The sequence below is a fragment of the Rhinolophus ferrumequinum genome (genome assembly GCF_004115265.2).
Source record: "Rhinolophus ferrumequinum isolate MPI-CBG mRhiFer1 chromosome 15 unlocalized genomic scaffold, mRhiFer1_v1.p scaffold_54_arrow_ctg1_1, whole genome shotgun sequence".
Classification (NCBI taxonomy): Eukaryota; Metazoa; Chordata; class Mammalia; order Chiroptera; family Rhinolophidae; genus Rhinolophus; species Rhinolophus ferrumequinum.
Window position 1 is genome coordinate 2,255,768 of NW_022680357.1, and position 22,690 is coordinate 2,278,457.

At 44.4% G+C, this 22,690-nt stretch overlaps 1 protein-coding gene across 8 annotated transcripts in view; it reads right to left on the minus strand.

The window, feature by feature from the left end:
• LUC7L (LUC7 like) overlaps positions 1-18,654 on the minus strand; it is a 28,351-nt gene extending 9,697 nt beyond the window's left edge. For 2 of the 8 annotated variants that reach the window (XM_033101955.1, XM_033101957.1), the window contains exons 1-6: positions 18,452-18,642; positions 17,504-17,574; positions 16,424-16,518; positions 12,251-12,349; positions 3,746-3,856; positions 1,759-1,902 (exon numbers count right to left, since the gene is read on the minus strand). In XM_033101955.1, the coding sequence (XP_032957846.1) occupies positions 1,759-1,902; positions 3,746-3,856; positions 12,251-12,346 (351 nt within the window). In that variant the 5' untranslated portion in view covers positions 12,347-12,349; positions 16,424-16,518; positions 17,504-17,574; positions 18,452-18,642. Of the gene's footprint in view, positions 1-1,758; positions 1,903-3,745; positions 3,857-12,250; positions 12,350-13,147; positions 13,167-16,423; positions 17,575-17,688; positions 18,336-18,451 lie in introns of those variants that run through there. The other 6 variants (XM_033101949.1, XM_033101951.1, XM_033101956.1 and 3 more) reach the window with 5 other exon arrangements.
• Between the last annotated feature and the right edge of the window lie 4,036 nt (positions 18,655-22,690).

Sequence of the window (22,690 nt, forward strand, 5' to 3'; positions counted from 1 at the left end):
GGTGCTGCCTCCTGGGGGCGGAGACCGGGCACAGCAGCAAGGCTACCACGACTCCTGCGCACCAGCACCCATGCGCCCCTTCCTGCTCCTGTCTCGGCTCCGCAGGCATCCACGTGGGGACCCCACACCTACAATTCCTTTAGCCTGTGGATACATCTCCGGGCCACCCACGGGGTTTCTGGTGTTTGTTCAGCTCTTTGAAGCAGGAAGGGCTGGGCTTCAGGAGGTGAAAAGAGGCCCCGGGGCGCTCCTCCTGCCTCCGGCCTTTCTGCTACAGCCCGACTGTGTTACGGATAAACAAATTTTCCACTGAAGTACATAGGGGTTTAGAGCCTATTCAGGACCTATATAAGCATCCAGGGCTTTGAATCCTCCGTAAGTCACACCACCGCGGCAATGCCACTCAAGGTGTCTGATTCATAAACATCACCTGCAAGTGTCCCATTCATGACCCCATCTGTCTCCTAGTGGGATCGCATCCAAACATCAGATATGTATTGGGAATGCTTCTCTTTCATGTTCAAGAATGGATTACATTATCCACGCATGTCACTGAAGGGGATGCTGGGTCTGCCAGGGGTGCGAAGCAGTATCTCAGCACCAGCTCCCCACAAATGCTGCTGACCCCAATTCCAGCCTGAGCTGGGGCACTATGGCAGGAAGCCTACTGCTGTCTCCGACTTGTCACCGCCTCGGTGGGCACTGCTCGAACACCCACAGGCCCTGGACGTTGTCCTGTTATAAAGTGTGTATACCACGCCGAGCCAGGGGTACCGTGATACCCACACCATCCCCGCACCCGGGCATCTACCCACCACCTGCTCATCCCCGCCTGGCCTTCCTGCCCCCACATTCTGAGAACCCCTCCGTCTGTGGGTCTCAGCTCCAGGGTCTCCGGGATCACCATACCCGACCTGGAGACCCTCTGTAACCCACAGCCACTCTCAAACTCAGACGTGACTTCGTCTGAATGAATCTTACCCAGCTGTTCACCTTCCTTTGGTCTCTCCCCCACGCCCCCACTCCAGAGCCATCTCCTAAAGAGGGCCTCTTCCGGCTCGCTCACATCTAAAACAGTACCTGGCACCAAGCTGGAGCTCCATGGGCACTTAACTAAAGGAACACACCCTGTCTGCCTGTGGCTCTACCATGCCCGCCACGAGCCATCTTCACTTCCAGTGGTGAGAATTCAAGAACCAGAGGGCATGCAACAGATCAAATAATCTAGGAAGAAAACGGTCGTCCACAATATGAACCCCGAGTCACACTGCCAGCGTCCTGGCCTGGCACGCCAGCCGATACCACTTGGATGCTACTCCCACCCACACAGGCTCTCTCTGCCGTGTCGTGAAGAACACCCAGGTTCTGTTCTCTACCTGTAATTCAGCGCTGGCCGTCACTTAAGCAGAAGAAGCCCCACAGCCCAGCAACTCTCTAGGGAGCCAAAGGGACCGGGAATCAAGCTGGTCTCTGTGGGGTCTTTGCTGGGATGTGCTCTGAACACTGCTCCGCGGCCTCCACACTCAGGACTGCACTGTATCCACGGGATTCTGCTCACAGCAAGTCACTGGTGTGGGGTCACACGGGCCGCGGGGCAGAGCGAAGACAGAGCCAAGTGTCATCCTGTCAACACACTCCTCCATTTCCACTCCTTCCCAATATTCAACAAAATGAAGGCACAGCTTCACTTTATGCCAGATGTTCAGTTCTCTGGAGTTACGAAGTCTCCCCTTTCTCTAAGACATTTTTCTCACCAACCTCAGCTTCTTTTTTCTTTGCACGGACTTTCTCCACTTCCATAAGAATCTTCTGGGATTCATCCACATTTCCTTCGGCTCCCAGCTGCTCAGCTTTAGCAAGAAGTTTTCCTATTTCTTCATTCAACTCATGTACCTTTTCTGCCTGAGGGGAGAGGGAACTAATCAGGTAAGCAGACATCTAAAAATAAAAGTTTTATTGCAAAGAAAAGGATTGTTTTTCTTGCCACATTTCTGGCCTGTTCCACAAAAATAAATGAAACCGCCCAAGATCCTTAGTGGGTCACATGCTACTAGTAACATTTGTGACATGCTCATTGCCATCAGAGACCCTAAGTCTGTGTACTGCATTCCAACAAAAGCAGCAGCCTCTCGGTCACTTCTGACATAGTTGCAAGAATTGGCCCGTTGGTCATTTTCTAGGCTGTCTCTTTGTATGCCTATCTTTTGGGTAAGGGCAATAAAGTGTCGAAGTTAATATACACAGGATTAAGTTCGCGAACTCATCCTAGAAAAAGTGCTCCATACCTCACAGCTGAATATCACTACCGTCAGCTTCGAAGGACTCCCCTTGGGAAGCTATGCACCGACGCCAGTCCTACCGTGTTTTCCTGAAAATAAGACTTAGCCGGACAATTAGCTCTAATGTGTCTTTTGGAGCAAAAATTAATATAAGACCTGGTATTACATATTATATTAAAGACTCGGTCTTCTATTAAAATAAGACTGGGTCTTATATTAACTTTTGCTCCAAAAGACGCATTAGAGCTGACTGTCTGGCTAGGTCTTATTTTCGGGGAAACCGGGTAGTCCACCCTTCAAAGCAATTTTGGAACACTTTTTCTGGAATGGCCATCACAGCTGTTGTCATATTACGCGTGATGTCCTGAATGTCATCAAAATGTCTTTCTTTCAATATTTCCTTCATCTCCGGGTAAAGAAAGAAGTCATTGGGGGCCAGATCAGGTGAGTAGGGAGGGTGTTCCAATACAGTTATTTGTTTACTGGCTAAAAACTCCCTCACAGACAGTGCAGTGTGAGCTGGTGCATTGTCGTGATGCAAGAGCCATGAATGGTTGGCAAAAAGGTTCAGGTTGTTTAACTTTTTCACGCAGCCTTTTGAGCATTTCCAAATAGTAACTTGGTTCACTGTTTGTCCGGCTGCTACAAATTCATGATGAGTAATCCGTCTGATACCAAAAACGGTTAACAACATTGTTACAAGTTTGCGAACTTAACTGTCAGATCTCATAAACTTATACTACAAGGAAAATGCCTAATTATCTGGATTTGCTTTCAAAACTAAAATAGCACCTTTGGTCCAGGAAGCAATTGCATATAAGCTAAGAAATGCTTTTACAAAAGGAAAAGGAAAAATGAATAGTCTTAGTATCCACTGAACAGGAGGAACAGAAAAGTAATGCAGCTGACACTCGGGCCAATTTTATACAGATTTACCCTCATTCCATGATATGACCGCACCATGGTTCAACCGTTTTCCCCACTTCCTGTTCTATCAGGGATGTTAAAAAACAAAACTAACTAAAAAATATGTATTGTGGGGGGTTGGGGGGGGGGGGATGAGGGTGAGGGGGATCAAATGTATGGTGATGGAAGGGGAGCTGACTCGGGGTGGTGAACACACAGTGTGATTTATGGATGATGTGATACAGAATTGCACACCTGAAATCTATGTAATTTTACTAACAATTGTAACCCCAATAAATAAAAAATAAAATAAACAAAAAAAAAACAAACAAACAAAAATATGTATTGTGGGGGGAGGGACCGAGGCGGTAGCTCCTGGGAGCTGAGAGCTTGCTGACAGCCTCTGTCCTTACTGGGACCCCCCCCCACAGGTTGAGTACAGTCCACCCCCCAGATGCACTATCGGCGCCGAGGGCGAGTTGTTAGTCCCACCAGCCGCCCAGTTCTTCCGAGACAGTGATTTACCCCACCCGCTGCAGGCAGAAGCCTCCCGGGCGTACCTTGGCAGACACTTCTGCACTGATCTCCTCCTGTGTCTCTGCCAGCCGCTTCTTCGCAAGATCCGTCCTCCGATCACACTCCGAGATGAAGGACTCCAAGTGGTCCATCGCCTAGCGCAGGAGAAGCAGAGAGCTGGGGTCAACTACATGTGTGGTCTGGGAACCCATGGGTTCGACGGGAAAATACACTCCTGGGTTGGTTTCTTAAAGCCGGTAGGTTCAGTGGGAAGATCTTAAACTACACTCCAGTCAACACATCCATAACCACATTAAATCAAGGGTTTTGTTAAACCAAAATGCTCATTCGGAAGCACGGTGTGCTCATCTAATTTATCTCCAAAATTTGTAAAGGACCCCCATCCCTCAGAAACATTCCAAGAAACTATTGAGGAAAATTCTACCACTTGGTCATAATGAATAGTGCTCTCTGAGGGGCAGGTAAGGCTGGAGCGAGACTGGTAGAGCCCTCCTCTGGTGAGCTGTGGGAAATGCAGAGGATGTACTCACTGGTCTTTGTGAGCCACGCAAATATTACCCTCATGTGCTGAGGGTAGAGCTCCCCCTTCCACCTCAAAACAAAACAATAGAACAAATATTACTGAGAGCTGTGAATACGTTTAGTTATTGCCTACCGTCTACAGTAGCAGGACAACTGGTTACTACTTATCCAAAGAGACAAAGGGAAAGAAACTCTAGAAATGTAACTGCTTACTCTGCAGAGTGGGAAACGGTAAAAATACTAATAAGCTGTCACATATGCTAAGCAGTTAATCTGCCCAACTCGTCAAGGCCCCAACGTGACTTCAGCTAAACATATAAATAGTGTATCACGTGTCCAACTTTCAGGCTCCAACCAGTGATAAGAAGGACCTCCTAAGTTACACCCATGAGCCACCTGCTAATGTTGGCAACATACTATGACAGCGAGCGAGTTTAGCAGTGGATGACAGGGTTAGACAGTATGATCTATCACCAAAATACAGAGAAAAGCAAATGGGTGAAGATGGTATTAAGGAAGATGCAAGTTAGGCCAACAGACAGATCCGTACCTCCCCTCCCCCAAAGATGCCAGGAGAGAGCAGGTCAGCTGTAAAGAAAGCGCTCCGTAGGATGGGCTGACACTGGACTGGACAGTAGGGACACTGGAGAGGGTTAAGGTCGCCACCAGGAGTCTTAAAATACTCTTTTCAAGTAAATGCGTTCTTGGGAGTAGGTCGGGACAGGAAGAGGCCCTGTGACGGAGCTGCGGACCCCAGGATGCAGCATCACCCACGGGGAGGCCAACTCCCAGATCTCACGCCATAATTTGGGAATTCAAGACCTCGTTCCTGTTGGTCGTCTACAGATTCCTGTAGTACCTATTTCACTATGTTCAAATCAAACAATCAGGAAAGCAAATGACTGGCACTTGTTTGCCTGCATGCACCGTGTGTACTTCCTGGAAAAACGTAGAGTAAACCAGCTCTGCTGACAAGCTGGGACTCGCCAGGATCCAAGCGCTAGTGAGCCGACCTGGATCACGCGCCACCGGTGCTCACCTGGGACAACAGCTCACGGAGTGGCCTGCGATGCCCCAGGTTCACCCTCACACAGGCACTGAGACTTTGGTGTGGAGCCCCTCTACTGCCGACCCAAACAGAGTGGTCTCACACCTAAGACAGACCCAGGACAGCCCCATCAGGGGGTGAGTGGGGACAGACACCCGCCTTCACCCATCAGAGCCTACTGAATCAGACATCTGATAAGCTATAACCTACACGGTGAACTTCACAATACAGAAATAAGCAGACGGCAGAGACGTCTTCTAACTGCCTTGTTCTTTAAAAGAAAGTTAACTGAAGAAACTGAACAACTGGTTACCACTGGAGGCAACCAGGAGGCTGAATAACAGCGCAGGAGGTGGCACACATGCCTTTTTAATTGTGAACCACGTAAATGTCCTACATGTTTTCACATTAATGAAGTGCTGCAGTCCCTCGTGAAATAATTGACCTGGGCAATAATCTTCAACTGCTGCTGAAAGCATTAGGCCGAAGGCAGATGCCTGCAATACCCACGCCCACCACCGATCACTGTGCCACCTGAGGTGAAGCAACAGGAAGTGCACACCTCTGCCTCTGAAATCCCCTGCTCAAAAAGAACTTAACCTGATGCTCAAACTTCCAGATCTAACTCCTAGGTTACAGGGAATTTCAGAGATAAGGGAAAACGAGTCAAAAAGATAGCATGAGGGACACAGTCTGCAAAATTCTGGAGATGACTTAAAATTAATTTCGTCAAACAAATATTTAAAAAGACTTACAAAGCATTCTAATGTGTGGTCCTTGTTTTGAATCCTGAGTCAAACAATTACTATTAAAACAACAAACAACAAATAAAAACTTTGCAAGTTAATCTGGGATATTTGAATACTGACTATGAAATAATGTTAAGAAATGTTTTTAAAATTATGATTATTTTCATAAAATTCTTATCTTCTAGATATACTACTTGTAATTTACAGATGAAATTCTCAGTCTAGGAGCCACTGTAAAATAATCCCATGGGGGAAAGATGGGATAAAGGTGAAACAAATCTTCATGTCAATAATCATTGAAAACTGGGAGAAGAAACCCAAGGAAGTCATTGTATCACTTCTGCAAGTTTGAAATTTTCCTTAACGCATGTTTGAAAGCATGCTAAGTAGTTTCTGTCACAACAAGCATAATACCAGATCTTTGTATGCACAGCAAAGAGAACTTCAAAACCAATGACAATGCTGAAATATTTACAGGTGAAATAAGACGATGTGTGAGGTCTGAGATTTGTGAGAGAAGGGAGGACACACAGATGAAACGCAGCTGGCCATGAGATGTTTATTCCTGAAGCTGAGTGATGGAGCTTCATTACACTATTACATCTACTTCTGATGTTTCAGGTTCTCCATAAAAAAAAAGGAAGGAAAAAAAAACCCAAAAGGCCTGGGAAATCATTTTCTCTTTGTCTTTTTTGGGTAGACTAATAATATTCCATTTAACCACACCATTAAACGGTTACCAAAGTTCTACGAGCACAACTCTACCTCCTTTCTGCCAGCAGAGCCTCAGAATTCTGACCGAGAGCCAATCCTTGAACTGGCAGTGACGCAGGCTTCCAGCAACTGCCCTGAAACAGTTTGTTAAAAAGCTGACCAACCACGGTCGGCTTGCGGCATTTAAGAAGCGAACTATTGTTTTTAAAAGTGTTTGCTTCCTTGTATTTTAAAGCAATACTTAAGGGACTGCTTCACACAAGGGAGAAGGGCTTTGAATCAGGTATAAATTCTGATTAAGCAACACCCGTTCAAGGAGAGCACACAAACACAAGTTTGGAGTGGAAATCTCCAGTATCTACACTTTTGTATCTTTGTCTTGTTCGTGACATCAAAAGCAATTAGTCATTAAATAGGTTTCATAAACATTAGTTTCAAGGGCACAGCCTATGATCCATTTCCCTCTTCTTGAGCATTTTTGTTATGTCCAATTTCTCAATCTTATAAACACTCCTACCACAAACATCTCTGCATGCCAATGTTTGCCTATATTTCCAATTATTTCCTTAGGATAGAGATTTGTCAAAATAAATCACAAGGTTGAAATACTTTATAATTTTTCATTTCTGCCTACTGTACCAACAATCTGACTGGACCTAATAATTTTATATGACACACAACATGTAATTCTCCTCCCCTCTCTCAAGAAATAATCACTAAGAGTTTGGTATATACCCTTTAAAATTGTGTTAAAATGTATACACAAGCACACAATTTTTGTTCCAAACAGGATAGTTTTGCAAGTTTCCTTTATTCTTTTTCACATCAACATACGTCTTCTATGATCTACAGCTGTGCAGTATCCCACTGTATTTTAATAACACTCCTTTAACCTCGCTAATAAATACATATTTGGGTTTTTTCACTTTTTCACTCATTCAAAATGACACAATAAACATCTTATATCGTCTCATACATTGGTAAATATTCTAAAACAATTTCTTACAAATTGCTTAAAGGTGACTCAAAGTCTAAATATTTTAAATTGTAAAAAGGGCTGATGAGTTCCTTTAAAAGATCTATTGAAAATCAAATGTCACTTAAGCTATGAGTTGAGCAACTCATTAATAAAATAGACATGAATAGTACTGCTGCTTTCTGTAAAGACAGAATTTTCTTTTAAACGAGTGCACCATGAATTAATAAATCAACTGAAAACCTGAGTTTTAGAAAAAGTGTCTCTTTTCTAAAAGAAACAAAAGGCATGGGTGTCTTAGTACCATCTAGTATGCAAAGCTTTCATGTTGATCTGACCTATATTAATCTGTTCTAAAAGAACACCACTTATAAAATAAAGTTTAAAATATAAACTCAAGCACCTGTTGTATTTAATGTATCTGATTAAAAGTTTTTCAGTAGTATTAAAACAAAATAAATGTTACCCTTTTTTGTCAGCTGGAATATAACCTGGATAGAAAGAGCTCCTAAATATCCCCGATTGATCCACGGAACGGATCCTGATTCCCTTCCAGCATCACATGATGTTGCTTCCATTAATTCTGGCAAAGACCACCAACTTACAGCACTTTTCAGAGACTTGGGAGACAAACGTTTGGCCCACCTCATAGAATTATTGCCGACAGTAAACAGAATCTACCAAAACACGTGGTGAGCTATAAAAATCATGAAGTTATTAAGAAAAATCACAGCAAATCATGGATTAGTAACGTTCATATCGTGTGGACATGAGACCCGTGTCCATCTCCCACAGTGACGATCACACTGCAGCCCTTCCAGAAATCACCTCAGTGTGGACACGTGGGAGCTACTGGTCCTAAGCTGGGGACAAGAGTGGGCCCACTGGCCACACGTGGCCAGATAGCTTCTGATGTATTCTGCTTATCAAAATTACAATTTTGACAAGAAAAATCACAACTACCCTTTCTGATAAATGTATCTGTTCATTCTGAATGGACGTTCTTTGAAAGATACAAGTGACCTCTGTCGACAGGTACTGGATGGCTGGTCACAAGGAAAGGAGAGACTTTACCAGACAGCCTTTTAGCGCTCTGGAACCTGTAACAGTGAGCGTACGTTACCTACAGAGATATTTTTTAAATCATTTGTCAAATTAATTTAACGAATCTATATTTGAGAAGACTTTAGTTTTTTCCTCCTAAGTTTATTCTGCATAACTGAGAAAATAGGTTATTTCAGTTTGGTATTTTAAATCAGGCCACCTTTACTTCAATTATTAAAGTAACCTATGTACATCCAAACACTACTAATATATAAATTAAAATTTTTAAAGGTAGGTTAAATTCTAAGGTATGTGAATTAGGCTTAAGTCCATTGTTGTAAAAAAAAACTTTTTAAGGTAATACGTCCCTCCTAACCCCCCGAGGTATCTGTTTCGAGTTTCATGAAACATCAGTGGGATAGGACCACAATTTACGTAAACCAGTTCCAATAAATAGTTTCATTATAGCTTCTTTTCTTCCCACTGAAAACATGTTGCAATGAGCACTTTTACTGTGTACTCATTTGGACACATCCCTACCATACACTGTCAGCTGTGGAGCTTGGGAAAGGTACACAGTGCACATGCACTAGATATACTACAGTCCGACAGACTGCCCTCCTACAACACAGCTGCTCAAGCAGGTTACCCTACATTCTTCCACGTGTTCACAGCACTGGTTATTTTTAATATGAACTTTCTAGTAAGGTCAAATATTATTTTTAAGGGGTTGGAGGAGGGGTGGTTACCTTTTTAGTTAAAAAGTAATTCCCGCAAATGGGAAATTTTCACATAGCACCAAAAGGTCTTTAGACCTGCTCTAGTCCTCCAACTAGAACAAGAGTGCATCATCCCCTGGGTTCCTCTAAAACTACTTTCTGCACAGCTAAGCACGTCCAACAAGTGCAAATACACCAAGTGCAAACACCCTCCCTTTAAAGAAAAACACACACTACAGAAGCATCACACCACTCGGCTTTTCCCATTTGACCTATCTTAGAGATCATTTCACAGTAACATACACTGACCTGCCTCAATTCTCTTTTCACAGGTGTGTATCACTCCATCGTAAAGAGCTGTGATCTAGCCAGGCCTCACCAAGGGATCTTACTTGGTTCCTGCTTTTCGCAGTGATAATGCTGTAAGAATATTCTGGAGCAAATTTTCCTTTGTACACATGCAAGTGTATCAGTCAGATCTACTCTCCCCGACTGGCACTGCTGGTATGTGTTTCCACATCCTGAGATGCTCAATTATCCAGGTGTATCATCTCTGTAGTTCTGAGGAAGGGTGAGCACCTGCCACAGGATTAGATGTCTTGCTAGGATATGTCCCTTTCTGTCCTTTGCCCATTTTCTGTTGAGTTATTGATAATGTTGTTAACCACAATCAATTTTATATACAGCAATCTTCACGTAACATCGTTTTGTTCGACGGCTATGAAATACTGTAGGAACTTGACTCTTGTTCACGCCCATTAGCCTACGGTAAAATTGGTTTCTTTATACATCATACGCTTAAAAGTCACAGAACCCACCACTGATGTTTTGAGGACATACTGTGTTTCCCTAAAATAAGACCTAGCCGGACAATCAGCTCTAATGCATCTTTTGGAGCAAAAATTAATATAAGACCCGGTCTTGTTTATTATAAGACCGGGTCTTATTTCGGGGAAACGGTATTAATTTTGCTCCAAAAGACACATTAGAGCTGACTGGCCGGCTAGGTCTTATTTTCGGGGAAATACGGTACTATATAAAGGAAACTAGCCATCATATATACTGCACGTGTTTTGTCCCTGTTTATTGTCTATTTTCTGTATGGGAATTTTCCCTACGTGAATATCTTAAGTTTTTATACAGACAAATGTAGCCTGACATGCCAAGATAATGACCTCTTTACATCAGCATTTTCAAGTTACTGAAGAACTAAAACCCACAATATAGAAGATTGCCATTTTGAAGCCCCATCTGTTAGTTGAGCAGTTACTAAAAACATTTTTAGTTAACACAAAGATTCAACACACTGAGAGCACACTGTTGTCAAAGAATATATTTGAAAAGAATTCTTAATTTTAATCACTTTTTAAGACTATGGGTTTAAATAGAATGCACTCCAACAGTATATCCTCTAAAATGTCCTTTTGGGGGAAAATGCCTTTCCTTGGGTTTTTTCTCTGGCTCGCTCACATCAGATCAGCCCATCAGATCAGTCCGCCACCCCTCCCCCACCCCCCAATCTTTACCTCAGGGACTTGATCGGCATCAAACCCCTCCTCCCACCTCCGGTCAGACTACTGATGGAGGATTAGAGAAAAGAAAAGAATTAAAATGGAATGACTCTAAATCATGCATTTGCAAGGGGGCAGGAATGAAAATTGATGTCAAAAGGTGAAAAAGAAATCTTAGCTATTACAATGGTTTGTGGCCTGGAAAGGATCACGGAACATAAACATAAACTAACGTGGTATCTTTGGTATCATGATATCCAGGCTATCACGGGTAGGAGGAGGACATGGGAAAAAGGTTCGGAGGGGCAGCCGGTTAGCTCAGTTGGTTAGAGCGTGCTGCTCAATCCCTGCATGGGCCACTGTGAGCTGCGCCCCCCACAACTAGACTGAAACAACTACTTAACTTGAGCTGATGGGTCCTGGAAAACAGACTTAAACAAAAATGTTAAAAAAAATGTTCACTTGTATAAAAGAAACAAAAGAAGAAAGTGTTTTGAAAAGGCTCCCTTGGGAGGCAATAATGAAAAAAAAAAGTTGTGATATGCCATTTTATAATCACTAGACTGCAAAAATGTAACAGTCTGATAACAGCAAGTGTGGGTGAGAATGTATACACTGCTATTGGGGGTGTATGTTGATAAAGCCACTTTATCAAACAATAGAGAAAAGAAAAGACAGCACAGAACGACCTTGAAAGGATAAACACGCTCATCCCATACAAGCTACCCAAGCTACCGATTTCTCTCCTAGGAATATATCCTAGATAATCCTTGTACACATGCACCAAGAAGAGATTCAAGAATATTCATGATATTGTTTGTAACAGCAAAACAAAACAAAACGAAACAAAAAAACTAGAATCAACCCAACTGTGTACGAATAAAGAATGCACTGTTTGGGGTATACTCAAGCAGCAATGAAAACAAACCATAAGTAACAAAATGGGTAAATCGAACATTATCCTGCAGGAAAAAGTTATTAACAACTATTTATACTATGAAACCGTTTTTTATAAGGCTCAAAAACATTTTTAAAAGGAAACAACACACACAAAATGCAGAACGGCATTGGGGAGACAGACACACAGGAGACACAAAAATGGTACTGGCCACGTGCTAGCCCTCGGCTAGAGTGATGGAATAACAAGTACTGTTTGCTTCATAACTTACAGAAGTTGCATTATTCTTGTTAGTTCAGTATTTGGCTCTTCACGATAGGGACTAATTAACACCAAACAAAACTTACATCCAATTCAAAAAACAGGTCCCTTTCTTTACTTGCAATCTCATAATCTGCTCGGAGGGCCAAGTCGTGGATTTTGGTACATTCTCCTAAATCCATACGCTGTGAGAAAGAAACAAAAGTTTACACATAAACATCTTCCCATTAGAAAGCACATGACCTGGTATTTAAAACTGTCACCAAAATAAATAATATTAAAAATTGAGAAAGAATATGGCTGAGAAGCTTTATTTTTTTTTTACCACTATGATTATATGATACTCAAAACTGATGCATTTAACAGTATAAAGATTTACATCTCTTTTAGACCAAGAAAATTGATCTAATAACAAAAACCACATTAATTAGCTTTGCCAATTTTATTTTGCATCAGTCACATAGAATCTATCCAGTGAAGAGCGGCTTTGGGGATGGCAAGGAGGCGAGAGAGCAAGGAAACGGTCAGAAAACAAGAGTGTCTCCAATAGCAACAAGCTTCTAGGCATTCCTTCTTGCAATCTTGACTACTCAAGATGTTCAACACTTCAGTTGAAAGAAAAGGAAAGAGTAAACAGAAACCAGGTTCTGGCAATTACGACACAACCTAACGCCTGGCTTTGGGCAGTTCTTTGTCTACCAAAGGGAATAATAAAGCAGAATAGGCTGATTCAGAGCCAGACAAATCCTCCATTCTCCTAACCTGGTAAATGAACCTGGGCAAGTAACTGGAACATAGAATTTGGCCACTCAGCTGTTGCACTTGAGAAACGAAAGGTTCTTTTACTAGACCCAATGATCTGTGCTATAAGATTAGCCTCATGTGCTATTACGTATTGTAAGCAAATGTAGAACAATTAAACAACACTACACAGTTCTTATCTAAATCCTGAGTACAGGATTCTACTAACAACACATACACACCCTCGCCTCTGGCCGTCCAAACAGCAACAGGAAGGTCTGTGCTATCAAGTCGTGGAGCACAAGGGAACAAAACCCAACACCCCAACGAGACTCCTCCCATGTCCAAGCTGCTGGACAAAAGCACTTGTCTACGTAACTATAAACAAAAAATGGAGTCCAGGAACTCCTTTAAACCAACTGCCTTCAACGTAAGATAAAAAACTTCACGGGTTATAAAAATCTTTAATATTTTAGGTAAATTAGAGGCTCGCAAGTGCCTGGGTCTTGGACCCCAGCTCTCAGAAGGTAGGTGTCACGCTCACTAACAAAATATCCTTCAATATCACCAGTGACAGCAATACTGACAGTGGGTTGCCTAGTGTCAGTTTATCTTCATTTTTACCAAAGATCAACTCTTGCATTTCATGCTAAAACCTCTTTCTCCTTCTTCTTATTCTGAAGTCCTATGGACCTCGTGTATATTAGGTACAAAGGAATCCAGAGGTAAGGTCAACAGTGGTTCTAGAAGCCACAATTGCAACCGGAATCACCGTCCGCTGTAAAGCTGACTTTTGCTTCATTCACTCTTTTAAGTACCAAATATGAGTCTTTAAAATGTATCGTTTCCACAAAGGAAACTACACACCATAGCTAAAAACTGAGTGGCAGCCATCAGGAATACTTAAAAGGGCTGATGCTCAAAGAAAAACTACCACCACAGGAAGCAAGCACTAAAACCTTAAGCATTAAAAATCTTAAGTGCAAATCATTTCCACTCTAAAATCTTCCAAATGTCGTCAACAAGGTTTTGATGTTGGCGCAACATTCCCACTGTCTTCCTTTGGATGCGAGCTCTCAAGCCGACACTGCTAAAGCACGCAGAGGACAGGCCTGGGTTCCATGGTTTCTCTCTGGATGGAGCTTTCGGCTTTGCCAAGGAGGCAGGGAAGTACTGGCCAATTCCCCTGGCAGCTAAACACCTAGCAGAGCTGAAGCAGCACACTCAGCAGGGCCTTTCAAAATATTCCAATGGTTGTTAAATCCAGCATGTCAGACTTGCACAGCACAAACACCTGTGATCTCACACTGTTGACAGGGAAGGGCATAAAAGGCTCCTTCCAGAACCTTTGAAAAACAGTTCTTCCCCTGAGACAAGTCACACTCCTTTCCCTCCAGCTATCTCACTATTCCAAACTTACTCATCGAGACTGCATTTTCCCACTGGCCCCAATCAAATGATCACTTCCATTCCTCCTTGCCTCACCCTCACTGATGACAGGAGATGGTTTTCAGGAAAAAACTTGGACCTGGAGAAGCCCTTAGCGGGCTGAGGATTATAACCACTTCCATCTTGCTGCTCAATTCTCAAGAATTATCTTCATTCCATTTCAGTTCAACGCAAGAAAGAAACCCCTCAGAAGACCCATCGCTCCACTCTACCCTTCACCTCCCACTTCCACGGAGCCCACACCCAGTGAGGCTTACTTAACCTGTTCAACCACCTCCATCTGCATTTCCGATCCTCAATCCTCAGGCTAATCGACCCTCAGCGGCCCCTCACCTTTGTTTATTTGCACCTTCACATGAACAGGTCTCCTGGGTTTCCTCCTCCTCTTCCTCAGTCTGCTTCTTCTCACACCCCTTTGGCTGAGCTGCCCCTGCCCAAACCCACACGGTCCATGGCTTCTCACAACTCGTGGGATTCCACAGCCTCTGCCAGCTCTCCCCTGCTTCACTCGGGTCCAGACACACCAGTGGCATGCCTGTTAGCCTCCAGCTCCACCCTCCACCCAGAGCCTCGTACTCCCACACCACACGCGTGTTCTTTCTCGCCATCGGGTCTGCTCCAACGTCCCTGAGAGGCCTTACCGTATGCCCCTGATCACCACAGTCCCTTATCCATTCATTTATTATTTACTGCCTGTCCTCTTCCACCATTAGATGAGAGTAAAGACTTTGTCTTATTGGCACCATATCCCCACTGCCGGGCACACAGTAGGTCTCCACAAAACCTCTGGTAAATTAATCTATACCTAAGCACAATAAACATTTGTAGGAAATGCTCTCAGTCTGGTTATTTTCCTCACCACCATTCTGGAACAATATTACACGGGTATCTGACCAAGAAAAACACGGTTGAACTGCTTCGCTCTGGTGCAGGTCCCTCTGCTCCCTCTGACTTCTTCCACTAAAGATCTATCACCAATTGCAGGTCGCGATGCTTCCTGCAGAAGGATCCTGCAATTAACTGTGATGACGAGTGGAAGCCGTACCTTTCCACTGATGGATTCATTTGGCTCTGAATCAGCCGAATTCCCTCTGGTATACAAGGAGCGACATCACCAATCACCTGTAGCAAACACTAGGTGTAACGTTTTCCTACGCTAGGTCAAAGTGTAGGCAAATCGCAGGTAACAGGGGCACAAGATTTGGCGTTCATTTCCTATTTGCTGTCAGGAGACCCAGCTTGAGGAAATTTAATACACCTGAGAGTTTTCCAGAGGCCGCTTCCGTCACAATGGTACTAATAAAGCAACAATTAATGACGCAGAAAACGTTCACCAGTACGTGCACATTTGACCCTTAAAATGAGAAGACACTTTTTATATTCATTCACAAGGTACACCGACAGGGGGCTGTGGAATCCCAAAATGGTGGTGGTCTTTAAAAGACTCCTTTTCTGTAAGTGGCTGAATCACGGTACATAATCCTCTACTCATTAGTGGAGAATTCCTACCTAATTTTGAATAAATGCATATTCTGCAAAACCAGCATTTATCTCTTTAGTTCATCTGAAGTGAACTCAAAATTGTAGGAGGCTATATTCATTGTATCGTGTGTTGATTTCTTGAAAGGAGGGCATAACACAAAACTAGAAAATCAATGTTATTCCCAACTGATTTTTAGAAAACCTGCAAGATTCAGGAAGAAATGTACCTTGTTAGATAAGAAGTCTAGCACTATGTTTAACTTGAAAACAAACCAACTAACCCAGGATCTTCAGAGAACTATGGGCAGATCTGAAGCAGACTTTTTGCTGAGCCAAATGAGATCACCTGCCCTACTCAGTTGTGATTACGCAGTATAAATGACTCCACAAAAACCTGGTAACAGAGTCTGTAACAGTGACATATGGTCCAGAATATGAAATTCCACTAAACTAACAGAATCTATAATTTGAAAGGCAATATAGGTGATTTCTGCCTGATAAAGGAAAACAGAATTCCACTTGGAAAACCTACACTGCCTACACAGTACCCCTGAGTATTCTGTGATGTCCCCACCACAAGTACCTACCGTCCCAGCCAGGATGTCATGGGGGCAGCAGTCCAGAAGGTGACTCTTGCAGACACGGTCATCTGTAAACTTCACCCTCTGTCTGGTTTCATCTCCTGAAATTTATTTGTGGTTTTAAATAAGACAATATTAACACATTAAACACAAAAGCATATCTGGTACAACAATTCTCCTGGATGATTTGCAGACTACCAAATACACTGAGAATCTGATCCAGAGATATTTACAACTGGAGCAGAATACAGGTGTTTCCTGATGCTAATATCATGAAGAATCACACTTAATGAGACCTGACTCCGTCATTGTGCCAAAGAAGTCAAGGAGTCAAGCAAAAGGCTGAGCACCAAGAAGCCATTAGCCCCACACATACATGTGTGCAACGAGATACCAAAACCCATGCTAACCAGAGGGCCATGAAATCACCATGTATGACCTATAGCTGATACTTTCCACCAACAAAAGCTACTTATTAATCTAATAGTTTTGCTGTGGACAAATGCGTAGGCAGTATTTTGCCCAAAATTACATGAAGAAAGCTTTCAAACTCTACCGCTGACTGAGAAATAATCTAGACCTTGTCTTCCTATCCCCCACTCACCCCCACCCCTAGAAAAGAGACTTGGCACCTGGGAGTCACTTTTAAGACAATACCAAAAAATAAAAAATAAAAAAAAAAAAGGCAAAAAAGAACTAGGTTAGTCAATACACACTGTGAGTTCCAACACATACTGTACCCATCTGCATTCTTCAAGACCTCAGCTGCAGAATTTTATGCCCGCTGTTGAAAAGTTTTAAAGGAAAAGATTTCTTGCCCAACCTGCAGTAAGGAAGTCAGGGGAATGATACATAAAAGTAAAGGCAAAGTGGAATGTGACAAATTTTAAAGCTAATCTGTGTATACGACACAGAGGTGTGTAACACTAGAGGAGGAATATATTTTAGGATTCGCAAGCATCCAGGATTAATGTAGTGTCTTTTTATTGAAAATGTTTTTCTTTCTAAACTACACTTTTAAAGTTACTTGTGAAAAAAAGCAAACACTTTTTTGTTATAACAGCTTAGAAATTGGTTGTGACTCACGGCTCGATGAACATGAGGCTTTTCTGCAACTCCCTTGCAGATTGATGTAGGCAGGCAAAGATACACTGAACCTTTATAAATAAAATAGAGGGGCCACAATTGTTCAGTTTGTATGAAATAAAAATATGGGAAGCAATTCAAAAGCAACTCAATAATACAAAGAAAGCTAAAAAGCACTTATTCACCTATGAAATAAAGTGCAAAGAATCTGCACAGCCCTGCGAAATGTGCCAGTGTGAACGTACAACTTCATTACTTCGGTAGAAAAGAGGACACAAACCACAGCAGGTATATAGTTTTGCAAAGATGCCACCGCTTTCTCCTGAGACAACCACCGTGATCTTGCACTCCTCCCTACGAGACAACCTACCTAACGACTGCCAAGCGCTGGCTAAACAGAGGCTCGCCTGTGTGGCTGGGGGGGGAAAGGAGGCTGGAAAAGCACTCGGCAGGAACCCACGGTAGAAAAGCTCAATTTACGGCTCCCCTTGCAATAGCACAGAACGAGAACGGCTGGGGGTTTCGAGGCCCACCCGGCTCGCTCGGGTGTAGCTGCTGCCCCGAGGAGCCTGGGCTGAGCTCCGCCAACCGGGCTGCCATTGATCTGGAGCCCATTGTAGCTCCAGACTTGGCGCCGACTCCCGGGCTGGAGGAGCTGCGGCGCCGACCCGGGAGAAAATGACAGGATGGTAAGTGGGGAGGGAATGGAGCCCCACCGACGGAACGGAGCCCGGGGAGGACCCGCCGCCGGCGGGAGAAAAGCCGGCCGCGGTCGCCTGCCAAACGAACCAGCGCAGACAAAGGCCCGGCGCCTGCGGTCGGCGCGTGGGGGAGGGCAGGGCGCCAGCGCAGGCGCAGACGGCTGCGGCCCCCCGCCTCAGGCCGCCCGGCGGCCTCGCCTCACTCCCGCCCTAGCCCCTCACCGGGCCGACCGCCCTGATGACTCACCGTCCCGGGCCGTGCCCATCAGCTGGTCCAGCAGGGCCCGCATCTGCGCCTGGGCGGACATGGTAGCCGGCGAGAGCGGCGGAGGCGGTCGCGACGAGTCCTCTCAACGCGAAGGCACCAGCGACCACAACGACGAAGGGTAGTTGCGTCGGCCTCGAGCGCTCCACTCCTTCCCGTCGCGGTGGACGCCGGGCGGAAGTGCGTCGACGCCGGCGCTTGGCCTGCTGGGAAATGTAGTTTGGGAGGCGGGTAGAGTATGGAACTCCGCTCTGGAGGAGGCTAGAGGAGACTGAGGTTGGGGTGATCCAAGCCGGTTGTCGAAGGGGCGGAGCCAGTCTTATTCTGATTTACTCTAGAGCCCAAGACCTATATGCTTTATGGAGGCTAACCTGCAATAAAATAAAATGAATATAGACAACCTAAAACAGAAGAATAAATCCCGTGTTTTCTGGCTAGCCAATTTCAAAATTAATGACCGTCTTTCACCTGGACAAATCGGGAGAGCCTGTAGGAGGAGCTCTCCCGCCCTCTGTCGGTTGCTGAAAGCCCTACAAGAACTCTAGGGCTATCACCCCCGCAACTTCCTTTTTCCCTCTGCAAAGGAGTTCTTTCCATTGTTTGTCCCGAATCTGCGCCTGGCTCACTAGAGTGGAAGCTGCTGAATGGCAATCCTGTCTGTTCCTGAATAAATCCTTTTTTGCGGTAGGAATACCTGGCTGACTTTTTGTTTGCGGTCTACACATTTGAGGGCTCGTCTGGGGTCCGGAAAAGACCCCCGATAGCTCTGGGCTGGTGAGCAAACGGGTGTGGCGCCCACAGAGCCAGCCATTTGAACTCGCTGTTCTCCCCAATGCAGGAGCTTGAGGGTAAGTTTTCGCCTGAGTCCAAGCTTCCGCTCTTTTTGCGTTTTAAAGCCCTCTGGGCTTTATTTGGGATCTGTTTAGGAGTGTTTCTGTTACAAGGCCTTGTCTGTCTATGAGTTCTCTTGAGCAGTTTGGCCTGATTCCCTAGGGGATCAGGCTGTTTCTTGGGATCGTGTTAGCCATAGACTTTTGGAATCGGGTCCTTTGTGCCGGCTGTCTGGAACCAGACTGTCCGGTTCAAAGTGTCCTGTCGTTTAGCCTTTGGCTCGGATCTTTCCGGAGCAGACTGTTCTACTAGAACTCAGCTGTGTCCGCCTAAGTATGGCCTGACTCCCTCTGGACCGGATTGCTTCTGTGAATCTGCTTCAGCTCTGGCCTCTGACCCTTTGGGATCAGCCTGTTCTAAGTGGAACTGGCTGGTATTAAGCCTTAAGGCTGCCTGAGCTATTTAAGCTGTGTGAGTTCTTTAGCCAGTTTGGGCCCTTGCTCTACAGAAAAGCCCCTGAAAAATGTTCTCTGTTTCCCTCCTACAGGGACCCCTAGCCAAATTTATGTTTCAACACCATGGTCCCTCCTCATGCACATTTTTAACTAAATGGACCTCTATGATCAAAAGTAATTTAGACCGTCAGTGGCCATTATGTGGAATTTTCCCCTCAATTCCTTTGTAATGTAAATAAATGACCCCTTAGTCCACTGCTTTCAGGTCGAAGCTCCTGTTTTAGAATCATATACACGAAGGTTGTTATTTTTTTCATTTTGCTCTTTTGTGTTTGCTGTTAAACTCTGCCCCTGTTGCTTGTCGAACCTGGACATGAGTGGTTTGGACCACGCATTTTCCCTCTGACATATGGGACGTGACACCCAGGGACGAAAGGCCTCTAAAATCGGAAGACCTGACTATTGATCAGTGATGCTTTCAAAGATCTCGATCCAAAGGGCAAAATGGCAAAGTTAATGACAGACTTTAAGCAAGAAAGGAATCGGGAGGGTCTGTAGGAAGGGTTCTCATGCCCTATGTCGGTTGTGACAGCCCTACAGGAAGAACTCTATGGTTTTTGTTTTTTTTTTCAGTTTTTTAAATGAGGGAACAGTGTGTTTTTCCAGACCCATCAGCTCCAAGTCAAGTCGTCGTTTTCAGTCTAGTTGTGGGGGACGCAGATCACTGGCCCATGTGGGAATCAAACCGGCGGCCCTGGTGTTATGAGCACTGCGCTCTAACCAACTGAGCCAACTGGTCGCCCCAAACTGTATGGTTTTCAGAGCCCCAATCCCCCAACTGTCTCTTCCCCTCCAAAAAAAGAACCTCCTCTCCTTTGTTTACCCAGCTTGCTCTGGCTGCAAATATGGAATTGCAATCTTTTCTTCTTTCCTGAATAAACCCTTTTTGCTAAAGGAATACCTGGCTGACTTTTTGTTTGTGGTCCATCCCATGAAACCGTGACCATATTAGGGACTCTCAGACTCAAATCTTTTTACATCTGTGAGATGGGGATTTTAACACCGCCTGTCATATGACTTGTGGAAGTTAAATCAAGCATGGAATTCATGTTAGGTTCCGTGATTACTGTTTCACAATAGTCCCTCTGGGAATTCACAGCCTGCCATCCACAAGGCTGCTCTAGCCCTAGCCACGTCAAGAGACTGACAATGAACCCTTGATGTGGTACTCTCCCTGGAGTAGAGCAGCCACCCACTCAAATGCAGATTGGTTACGTTGGGTAATCAGTGTAATCAGTGACTTTCTGCTCTAGGGGAACAGTGTTTCATCTTTTTGGAACTGTCGACATCCTGATCTGTGTTGGCTTTTCCTGACGGCAGCACGTCCCCACCAGCCCACACATGCAAAGGCTTGCAGAATTCTGAGTCGCTGACATAGAATCCTGCACAACCATTGTCTCCTATCAAGAGATTCATTTTGTGGTAAAGCAGCTCAATTCTTTCTGTGTAGCAAGCCACTTAAAATTCAACGGCGTGAAACAAAAATGATTTATTTCTCGTGATTCTGTGGAACTCAGGGCTGAGCCCTGGATTCATCTGTTCTAAGTGGTGTTAGCTGGCTTCACAAAACCGCTTGTATGAAATTGGGCTGCGCAAAGGTCCAAGAAGGCTTCACTGACATACCTAGCCCCTCTGTGTTCCTCCAGGTGACCTCTTCGTACATAAGATTGTGTCATTCAGAAATGCAGCCCCAAGCTACTGTGGCAGCTGGCTGCCCCCAAGGAGGGAGTGGAAGCTGTCAGACTCCAGAACTTCACTCGTACCGTTATCTATCAGTCAAAGCAAGTCAAAAGGCCAATGTAGAATCAAGGGGAGGAAAAGCAGATACTACCGGTACATTGTGATGTGAGGAGCAGCTTGTGTGTACAAAGATATGAAGAATTTCCAATAGCCACCTTTGGAGACTACTAACTGCAGTCGCCAGTAGGTAAAAGATACAGGCTTTGGAATTAAGGGTGGGAAGTAGGACTGACATCTCCTCATTGACGTTTCCGTGGAATTTGTCCTTACCCCACCCAGGGGCTTCCAGGTTGTCACTGAGGCCTGACATGAATACACATATGCAACCCAGAAGCACAGAGAAGTGACATTCTATGGGGCAGAACTTAAAGTTAGACCCACTGGAGATGCATTCTGGTGACAAATTTGGGTCTCTTTCTATACATACTCCCGGCTCCCATCCTCCAGGCTATCCTGAGATGCAGTAGTAGTTCAGATCCTCTCGGAAGACCAACTCAGGAAAGCAAGTAATCCAGAACACCTCATACAAAATAGTGGCCAGCTCATTCACTCACCCTTGTTTGTGTTGTCCTTCCATGCCTCACTCATTTTGCCCCCATTCCTCATTCCCTGGGACCAAGACCCTTCATAAAGTAGCAGCCCAAAAGCTTCTCTGTCCAGCTCTGTTTTCTAAGGAACCAAAGCTAAAACATCAAGAGATCTGCACTAAAGGAACGTATAAAGAATGTCATTCAGAAAGGAAATGACAGCCAATGGCGCTAGGACGCCTGGTTATCCAAATGGAAAAGAAAATGAAATTCCCCCCTCACACCACACACTAAATCTATTCCAAACTGAATTGAGGATTTCAATGTTAACACTTTAAAACCATTAGAAAAAAATGTGGGAGAGTACCTTGAGGTAGGGCAGGATTCCTTAAACAAGATACAAAATAATTACTAACCATAGAAGATACATTTTTTTTTTTAATTTTAACTTTTATTTTAAGTGTGTTTTTCCAGGACCCATCAGCTCCAAGTCACATAGTAGTTTCAATCTAGTTGTGGAGGGCACAGCTCACTGGCCCATGTGGGGATCGAACCAGCAACCCTGTTGTTCAGAGCTCATGTTCTAGCCAACTGAGCTAACCAGCCGC